A 9,759-nucleotide genomic window follows, 5' to 3' on the forward strand; every position below is an offset into this window, starting at 1 on the left:
AGATTCTTAAACATCTATCACTTCACAACCTTCTATCTGATCTCCAGTATGGGTTCCGTCAAGGACGCTCTACTGGTGATCTTCTGGCTTTCCTTACTGAGTCTTGGTTATCCTCTTTTAGAGACTTTGGTGAAACTTTTGCTGTTGCCTTGGACATATCAAAAGCCTTTGATAGAGTCTGGCACAAAGCTTTGATTTCCAAACTACCCTCCTACGGTTTCTATCCTTCTCTCTGTAACTTCATCTCAAGTTTCCTTTCTGACCGTTCTATTGCTGCTGTGGTAGACGGTCACTGTTCTTCTCCTAAATCTATTAACTGTGGTGTTCCTCAGGGTTCTGTCCTGTCACCCACTCTCTTCTTATTATTCATTAATGATCTTCTAAACCAAACTTCTTGTCCTATCCACTCCTATGCTGATGATACCACCCTGCACTTTTCCACGTCTTTTCATAGACGTCCAACCCTTCAGGAGGTAAACATATCACGCAGGGAAGCCACAGAACGCCTGACTTCTGATCTTTCTAAAATTTCTGATTGGGGCAGAGCAAACTTGGTATTGTTCAATGCCTCAAAAACTCAATTCCTCCATCTATCAACTCGACACAATCTTCCAGACAACTATCCCCTCTTCTTCAATGACACTCAACTGTCCCCCTCTTCTACACTGAACATCCTCGGTCTGTCCTTTACTTATAATCTGAACTGGAAACTTCACATCTCATCTCTAGCTAAAACGGCTTCTATGAAGTTAGGTGTTCTGAGACGTCTCCGCCAGTTTTTCTCACCCCCCAGCTGCTAACTCTGTACAAGGGCCTTATCCGTCCATGTATGGAGTATGCTTCACATGTCTGGGGGGTTCCACTCATACTGCTGTTCTAGACAGGGTGGAATCAAAAGCTTTTCGTCTCATCAACTCCTCTCCTCTAACTGACTGTCTTCAGCCTCTCTCTCACCGCCGCAATGTTGCATCTCTTGCTGTCTTCTACCGCTATTTTCATGCTAACTGCTCTTCTGATCTTGCTAACTGCATGCCTCCCCTCCTTCCGCGGCCTCGCTGCACAAGACTTTCTTCTTTCTCTCACTCCTATTCTGTCCACCTCTCTAACGCAAGAGTTAACCAGTATTCTCAATCATTCATCCCTTTCTCTGGTAAACTCTGGAACTCCTTGCCTGCTTCTGTATTTCCACCTTCCTATGACTTGAATTCCTTCAAGAGGGAGGTTTCAAGACACTTATCCACCAATTTTTGACCACTGCTTTGACCCTTTTAGGGACTGGCATTTCAGTGGGCATTTTTTTTATTAGATTTTTGTTGCCCTTGGCCAGTATCCTTCCTACATAAAAAAAAAAAAAAAAAAAAAAAAAAAAAAATGGTTGTGAAAGTGGTCAAAAGAAAAATGAGAAGGAAGAAGAGGAGGATGATCTGGAGGAGAAGGAGGAAGAGGAGGAGAGAAAAATGACGTGTGAACTCAAGCAGACAAACGAAGAACAAGAATAATAAGGAGAGAAGAAAAGAGGGAAAGAAATAAAGAACAAGAGAAAAAAAGGAGGAGAAGGAACAACAACAACAACAACAACAACAACAACAACAACAACAACAAACAACAACAACAACAACAAAGAAACAAAGAACGAAAGAAGCAACCAACAAAAGAAAGAAGAACAAAAGAAACAAACAAACAAACGAGAAAAAACAAGAAAGAAAAGAAAAAGAAATAAGAAAACAATAACAACAACAACAACAACAACAACAACAACAACAACAACAACAACAACAATAAAGACGCAAAAACCAAGCACAGATAAAAGAAGTGCGTCTACCATTACCTGAAGCAAATAGGGAAGGGGAGAGTGATAGTGGTGATGGTGATGATGATGGTGATGATGATAAGTGTGAGATTCATGAGCCCAATCAAGTTATAAGTGGAAGGTGACGTCAGTGATAAAAGCCTGTAAGTGGAGGAGGAGGAGGAGGAGGAGGAGGAGGAGGAGGAGGAGGAGGAGGGGGAGGAAGAGGAGAATGGGGAGGAGGAGGTAGAGAAGGGGAAGGAAGAAGAGGAGGAGGTAAAACGAAAGGAGATCTTATAACGAGGTGCCTTTAGAGAGAGAGAGAGAGAGAGAGAGAGAGAGAGAGAGAGAGGGGGGGGGGGGACGCGGAACCGAAGCAGCGAACCCTAAATCTCTGAACCTTGTCTCTGCTTCACTCGTTTCAAAATCCGTTCAAAATATCACTCATACATCACAGTTTTTTTTTTTTTTTTTTCAGTCACACTCGGATACATCAAGGACAATAACCAGATTCCTCAGATACGTAAGATTCATTCAACCCCCGTAATCTGAAACGCTTCGCTTTCTCACCATGACTAATTTCCAAGGCGACAGAGATGATCAGCCAGGTTCTCTAGAGTGTTTCCCCTGTTGATAATGTAGAAATTTTATCACTCTGTCACTAGAACCGTAAAAACACCCTTAAAAACACATATAACTTTAAATATATAGAACCTTTTGAAAGTGTGGCGGTGCGGCGCGGAAGTGTTTCAGTAATGTGAAGTGAGACAGTAACCGATAGATGGCAGGATTTGCTTTACCCGTCATGCATCACAGCGCCACGTCTCACACAGTTTACCATTCCCTCTTCCCTCCCTGCCTCTCCCTCTGCCTCCCAGCCTGCTAAAACCAGCTCGCACCGCCCTTAGTGAGTTACCACCGCCTCTACACCCCACACCAGTCCTGCAGAACACCTTGGAAACATTGGTGGAGGCTGTATTGGCGTGGTGTACTGATATGACTCATACAACACTCATTCTGAAACTCTTCTGCGCCGCACCTCCATTACATTCAAAAGGCTCCAGTTGAAATTGCACGGGTTCTGGTGGGTGATTAAACAAGATTCCTTCATCATTAATAGAAGAAGCACTATTGAGAACCAGGCTAATGATCTCTGTGGCCTTTGAAAGTAGTCGAGGTGAGAGAGAGAGAGAGAGAGAGAGAGAGAGAGAGCGAGCAAAGCGTTTTAGAATACTGACGAACTACTGACGCTGAGATAGACTGTGATGGCTCTACGTAACAACCAAACGAGAAGGTAATGAATAATGTGTTTTTAGTGTTTATTTACCATTTTTTGCGTGTTAATGGTCCCAGGTGGATGGCAGCGTATCTTGTGGATGTAATGGGCAGGTGTACAGGAGCTAGGGTGGGCTGGAATAGATGTTGAAGTTGTGATTTGTAATGTTTTCCTTCCTAACTTCTTTCTCATCGTCCTTATAGCCATTGTCTCGTCTTTCTCCTTATTCTGTTATTCCTTCTCTTTCTCTCCATTCTAACTAGCCTCTTCCTCTTCGTCTTTATTCTTACCAACCTCTTCCTCGTTCTCCTCCCCACTTCAACTAGCCTCCTCCTACTCCTCATCTTCCTAACCACAGCCTGACTCCTCCTCCTCCTCCTCCTCCTCCACTAGCCTTCCTTTCGTCCACTAACTTCGCATTTCCTCCTCCACGTCATTAATCCTGCTTGAATGACTGCCCGAGGTGTGGACGGAGGCGCGCTCACACACACACACACACACACACACACACACACATAAACTGCACTTACACACAAATCCAACGAGTGTATTAGTCTCTCTCTCTCTCTCTCTCTCTCTCTCTCTCTCTCTCTCTCTCTCTCTCTCTCTCTCTCTCTCTCAGTCCCCTCGCTCGACACTCCTCTTCCTGCTGCCTCCCCTCCTCCTCCCCTTTTCTTCTTTGCTCTCTCTCTCTCTCTCTCTCTCTCTCTCTCTCTCTCTCTCTCTCTCTCTCTCTCTCTCTCTCTCTCTCTCTCTCTCTCTCTCTCTCTCCCCGTGACTTCTCTTCCCCTCTCCTGCCTCCCCTCTCTTTTTTTATACTTTTCCCCTCTCCTTTTCTTCCTCTCCTCGCCTCATTATTATGCCCTTTTCTCCACCCTCACTCTCCCCTCTCCTCCTCCTCCTCCTCCTCCTCCGTTGTTCATGATTTCCCTTTGTGTATGCAGCGTTCTCTCTCTCTCTCTCTCTCTCTCTCTCTCTCTCTCTCTCTCTCTCTCTCTCTCTCTCTCTCTCTCTCTCTCTCTCTCTGAATAGTTTATCGGTATTTCCACACCTTTTGCACCTTTTTCTCACTTTCTTTCAGTTTCCTCTACTTTACTTTTCAAATTTAATAAACAAACGCTATTTCTAACCTAACCCCAATCCCTTCAAACACACAACTTATCATTACCTAACCTAACGTAACCCAACCCAACCTAATCCCCAGTACCTTGAAACACACACACACACACCATACTTTCATAGTAAAACCCCCAGTACCGAACCTAACCGAACCTAACCAATACCTAACCTAACCTAATGTAACTTAACCTAACCTAACAAAAACCTAACATAACCTAACACCTGCCCACTGTAAGCTACCCTGGCCCTTCCCTCACGCCCCTCCCGATGACAGGCAATCTATAGGCCGATTCCTGGATTACGGAGCGATTGAGAACAAAAATGCCGGTATTCCTGGAACCGCCTCGCCTGCTGAGTTCCCGCGAAGCCTGGACTGAGAGAGCACGATTCTTTACCTGGTGATGGTGGTGAGAGAGAGAGGGAGAGGGAGAGATGCGAGTGTCTGGTCTGTATGTGGTAGTGCTGGTGCTGGTGGTGGTGGTGATGGTGGTAGGATAGAGGGAGTGTTTCATCTGTAGGTGATGCGGTGGTGGTTGTGGTGATGAGGTGAAAGGAGAGAGGGAGTGTGTTTGGTTTGTGTGTGATGGTGGTGGTGATGTGGTTAAGTGAGAAAGAGAGAGAGAGAGAGAGAGAGAGAGAGAGAGAGAGAGAGAGAGAGAGAGAGAGAGAGAGAGATGCTTGGTAGTAGTAGTGGTAGTGGTGTGGAAGACGTGACGTGGCTGTTGGTGGAGGTGGAGATTAATGCGGTATATATAAACTACAGGTGGAGGTAGCGTGGATGTGACACAGATGTGACAGGTGGAGGAAGCTGGAGAGATGAAAAAAAAATTGAAAAAAATTTCTGATGAGATTTTTTCATTGGAGGTTATAAATGATTAAATCAATACTTGGAGAAGAAGAATAGTGATATATAAATTATATATCTATTTAAAAAGTGTGTTTTCTACTCGTCGTAATTTTTTATAAAAGGTGAAATATGATTTTTATCTGTACCGTACCTTAAAAAACTCAAAAGACTATTTTGCATATGTATAATAGTTCCTTTTTACCTAAGGAACTTATCACAATTGTTACGTAAGAATTCTTTAAATTCAAATTTTTTTCAAAATTTTGAATGCAGGTCCGGACCTGTAAAAAAAATTGAAAAAAATTTCCGATGAGATTTTTTCATTGGAGGTTATAAATGATTAAATCAATACTTGGAGAAGAAGAATAGTGATATATAAATTATTTATCTATTTAAAAAGTGTGTTTTCTACTCGTCGTAATTTTTTATAAAAGGTGAAATATGATTTTTATCTGTATCGTACCTTAAAAAACTCAAAAGATTATTTTGCATATGTATAATAGTTCCTTTTTACATAAAGAACTTATCACAATTGTTGCGTAAGGATTCTTTAAATTCAAATTTTTTTCAAAATTTTGAACGCAGGTCCGGACCTGTAAAAAAAATTGAAAAAAATTTCCGATGAGATTTTTTCATAAGGCTAGTGGAGAAGTGGAAGATATAGGTAAAGACAGTGGAGGAGAAGTGGAGATGAGGTATGGTATGTGGTGGAGATTGAGATGAGAGAAGATGAGAATAGGTACTGTGGATGAGAGAGAGAGAGAGAGAGAGAGAGAGAGAGAGAGAGAGAGAGAGAGAGAGAGAGAGAGAGAGATCAGGGATTAGCTTTAGGAATAGAGGCGTGGCTGTGAGAAGGCAGGGAGAGGTGGAGAGGTGGACTGGTCTGAGTCACGCCACCAGTTAAGTCACCAACTCTTAACTGGTGACTGAGACTAACTGGTGATTAACTGCAATACCCCCCTCTCCCTCAGTCTCCCCCTCACTCCCCCTCTCCCTTTCATTTACTCATTCCCACTCTTTCAGTTTTCTTTCTTCATCCTATTCCTTCATTTCCACTTTTCTTGTCTGACTTTTTTCCTGTCCTTCATTTTTTGTTTCTCCATCCTTCTTTTCTTGTATGTTTTATCATATTTTCTCCTATCTATCATTTCTTCCTTTCTTTCGTCTATCCTTTCCTATTTTCCTACCCCTCTTCGTTATTTTCTTCACTTACTCTTCACCCACCTACGTAGTCAGCCAGTCAGTCAGTCAATCAGTCAGTCAATCAGTCAGCCAGTCAATCAGCCAGTCAGTCAGTCAGCCAGTCAACTAATTATCCACCCACTCAGTCATCCACTCGGTCACCCACCCACCCATCCACCCACCCATCCACCCAGTTAGAGTCGGATGGTTGCGTCTCATGAGGAAGGCGCTGCAGGAGGTGATTCACGCCTCCGCGCCGACTTGTTTCCGCCGACAGGATAATTAGGGAGGAGGGAAGAGCAGGAGGAGAAAGGAGGAGGAGGAGGAGGAGGAGGAGGAGGAAGAAGAGGAGGAGGAGGAGGAGGAGGAGGAGACGGCACTCGGCACTTGCTCTTCTTTTCCTTCTACCTCCTCCTCCTCCTCCTCCTCCTTCTCCTCCTCCTCCTCCTCCTCCTCCTCCTCCTCCTCTTTACCTCCTTACACTTAACATTCGATAATCGAGCTACATTTTACCTGCGTTATCTCGTACCTGCAATTAACACAAACAGTAGTAGTAGTAGTAGTAGTAGTAGTAGAATCCATAGTATTATTCACTAAAATTGCCTTACTGTTAATTCCACTTTACTTTATATACTAAAGCTACATGAATTGGAAGTGAGAGGAGAGGGAGAGGAGAGAGAACAGGTGAGGGGAAGTGAGGAAGGGGAAGGAGACAGAAGGAGGAGTGTTGGAAGGAGGGGTAGTTGGTGAGGGAATCTTGGGAGAGAGAGAGCGAGAGGGGAGGGGAGGGGAGAGAAGAGAGGAAGGTCATGGAAGAGAGGGGAGAGGGGAGAGAGGTCGTAAGGAAGTCGTGGGCCTCGTGAAGACTTAGGATTCCTTGTGAAGGTGATGGCTCTCTTGGGAGGAGGAGGAGAAGGAGGAGGAGGAAAGGAAGGAAGGAAGGAAGGAAGGAAGGCAAGGAAAAAGGAGAGAAAGACTGGAAAAGATGAAGGAGGAAGAAAGGAAGGAGGGAATGAAGGAAGGCAAGAAGAACGACTAAAGGAGGAAGAGGAGGAAAAGGAGGAGCAGGAGGAGGAAGAAAGCAAAGAAGGAAAACAAGGAGGGAAAGACTGGAAAAGATAGAGGAAGAAGAAAGAAAGGAAGGAAAGAAAGAAAGCAAGAAGGAAGAGACTGAATGAGGAAGAGGAGGAAGGAAGGAAGGCAAAGAGGGAAGAACGACTGGAGGAGAAAGAGGAAGGAAGGAAGGAAGGAAAGCAAGGGAAAAAGAACAACTGAAGGAGAAGGAGGAGGAAGAGGAGGAGGAGGAGGAGGAATCTTGAGGGTGATTAGAAGCTCAGGGTAAGAGACAGGACCTTACATGACCTTCCAAGTTGCCTGTACCTTCCAGAAACCATACTTAACCACCTCTTCCACTCCACTCTCCCCACTCCCCTCTCACCTTCCCTCACCTTCACCCATGTCTCTGATCCAGTTTCATTCCTGCCCACCTCTGCTACCGCCCATCCCCCCCTCCCAACTCGCATTCCTTACCTAACTTTACCTGACCTTGTTTTGGTTTTATAGCGTAACCTGACCTGACCTAACCTAACCTAGTCTTACCGTACCTTACCTAAACCGAGCCTACCTTACCTAACCTAATCTAATCTAGTCTGACCTAATACCTTACCTACCTTGCCTTACCTTATCCTACCTAGCCTAACTTAACCCAGTCTTACATTACCTAACCTAACTCAACTTGACCTAAGTTAACCTAGTCTTATCTAACCGAACTTAATTACATCTTACCTTCTCCTAACCTAACGTAACATCACCTAACCTAACCTCCTCACCTCTCCTTTCCTCCCCTCCTCCCCCTTCCCTCCAGTGACCTCCGTGTTAGTTTGCGACGCAGGCTGACCTCTCACTGACCTCTCGCTGACCTCGCCCCAAGCTGTCCTGCAATCCCTCCTCTTGCAGTAAATGTCTGTGATAATATGTGACTCACTGTGGTGGTGGTGGTGGTGGTGGTGGTGGTGGTGGTGGTGGTAGTGATAGCACTTTCGTATGTGTGGTGTGTAAGTGTGGTCTCTCTCTCTCTCTCTCTCTCTCTCTCTCTCTCTCTCTCTCTCTCTCTCTCTCTCTCTCTCTCTCTCTCTCTCTCTCTCTCTCTCTCTCTCTCTCTCTCTCTCTCTCTCTCTCTCTCTCTCTCTCTCTCTCTCTCTCTCACGTGCTTTGTATTTACTTAGCACAAAATACTTTTCACCCGTTAGTTTGTATAGCAAGTGTATTTTTACGTGTGTGTGTGTGTGTGTGTGTGTGTGTGTGTGTGTGTGTGTGTGTGTGTGTGTGTAATTATCATGTGCGTGAAAGAGAAGGAAGGACTAATGTAGGTCAGGTGTGTAGCGTTGCAGGTGACCCGGGAGGAGGAGGAGTAGGAGGAGGAAGAGGAAGAGGAAGAGGAGGAGTGAGTCTAGTCTTCGGTAAATAAATAAATTGATAAATAAATGCGGCGGAAAAATGTTGTGCTGGATGTGTGTGTGTGTGTGTGTGTGTGTGTGTGTGTGTGTGTGTGTGTGTGTGTGTGTGTGTGTGTGTGTGTGTGTGTGTGTGTGTGTGTGTGTGTGTGTGTGTGTGTGTGTGTGTGTGTGTGTGTGTGTGTGTACACACCTTGATAATACTTGATTCTGTTTTATTTTCTTTTTTGCAATGCGGCGGCTGAGAGAGAGAGAGAGAGAGAGAGAGAGAGAGAGAGAGAGAGAGAGAGAGAGAGAGAGAGAGAGAGAGAGAGAGAGAGATAGCAACCTCATACAGGCACACAGACAGACAATTATTTATTTTCCTTGAACGTTGGTTATTATTATTATTATTATTATTATTATTATTATTATTATTATTATTATTATTATTATTATTGATATTATTGACACGTGAGAGGGCGTGGCCTGCAGGTGTGGGTCGTGAGACAGGTGCGCGGGTGTCCCGGGGCAGCGGCAGGATGCCGTGGTGGCCCCGCAGGATGCCAGCAGGACGCCAGCAGTAGTGGCAGCATCAGCAGGTGTCGCTACAGGGGCGGCGTGGCCCTGGGTGTGCCCGTGCCTGGCGCCCCAGGCAGGGTGGTGGTGCCCGGCGCCGGGGCGGGCGAGTGCTTGCGTGCCGGGCACCGTAGGCACAGCAAGCGCCCACCACCGTCATAGGTGTTCGGCTTTAGGAAAATCCATACCGAGTGAGCGCGGTGCGGCGTGGTGGGCCCTGCTGGCCAGGTGGGCGTGGCCGCTCCCACCACGCCCGGCCCGGCCTACACCACACCACACCACGCCACGGCTGGGTCCAACTACAAGTACTCCTACTTGTACTTTACTTATGTACACACTTTAATGTACTAATACGCTGCCCAAACTATTTGTTTGCTACTTCACCCCGTGAACTGTGTGTGTACATGTACTGCACCACACACCACTACGACAAACAGTCTTTACTTAACATTTCTGTACAGGGAAAATGTAACGGCCACACTGAAGATGTGGCGTGGTGAGCTGCAGGGCAGGTAAGCACCAAGGTGTGGCCTGG

General features: G+C 45.5%; 1 protein-coding gene across 2 annotated transcripts in view; it reads left to right on the top strand.

Annotated features, from left to right (window-relative positions):
- The first annotated feature begins 2,589 nt into the window (after positions 1-2,589).
- Positions 2,590-9,759, top strand: part of LOC135089882 (geranylgeranyl transferase type-1 subunit beta-like) — a 20,220-nt gene continuing 13,050 nt past the window's right edge. The window contains exon 1 of one of the 2 annotated variants that reach the window (XM_063986072.1): positions 2,590-2,696. Coding sequence is in view for 1 of the 2 variants with exons in the window: in XM_063986071.1 (XP_063842141.1) it covers positions 3,055-3,083 (29 nt within the window). In the remaining variant the exon portion in view is untranslated. Of the gene's footprint in view, positions 2,697-2,718; positions 3,084-9,759 lie in introns of those variants that run through there. The other variant, XM_063986071.1, reaches the window with a different exon arrangement.

The sequence above is a fragment of the Scylla paramamosain genome, chromosome 33 (assembly GCF_035594125.1).
Source record: "Scylla paramamosain isolate STU-SP2022 chromosome 33, ASM3559412v1, whole genome shotgun sequence".
In the NCBI taxonomy this organism is placed as follows: Eukaryota; Metazoa; Arthropoda; class Malacostraca; order Decapoda; family Portunidae; genus Scylla; species Scylla paramamosain.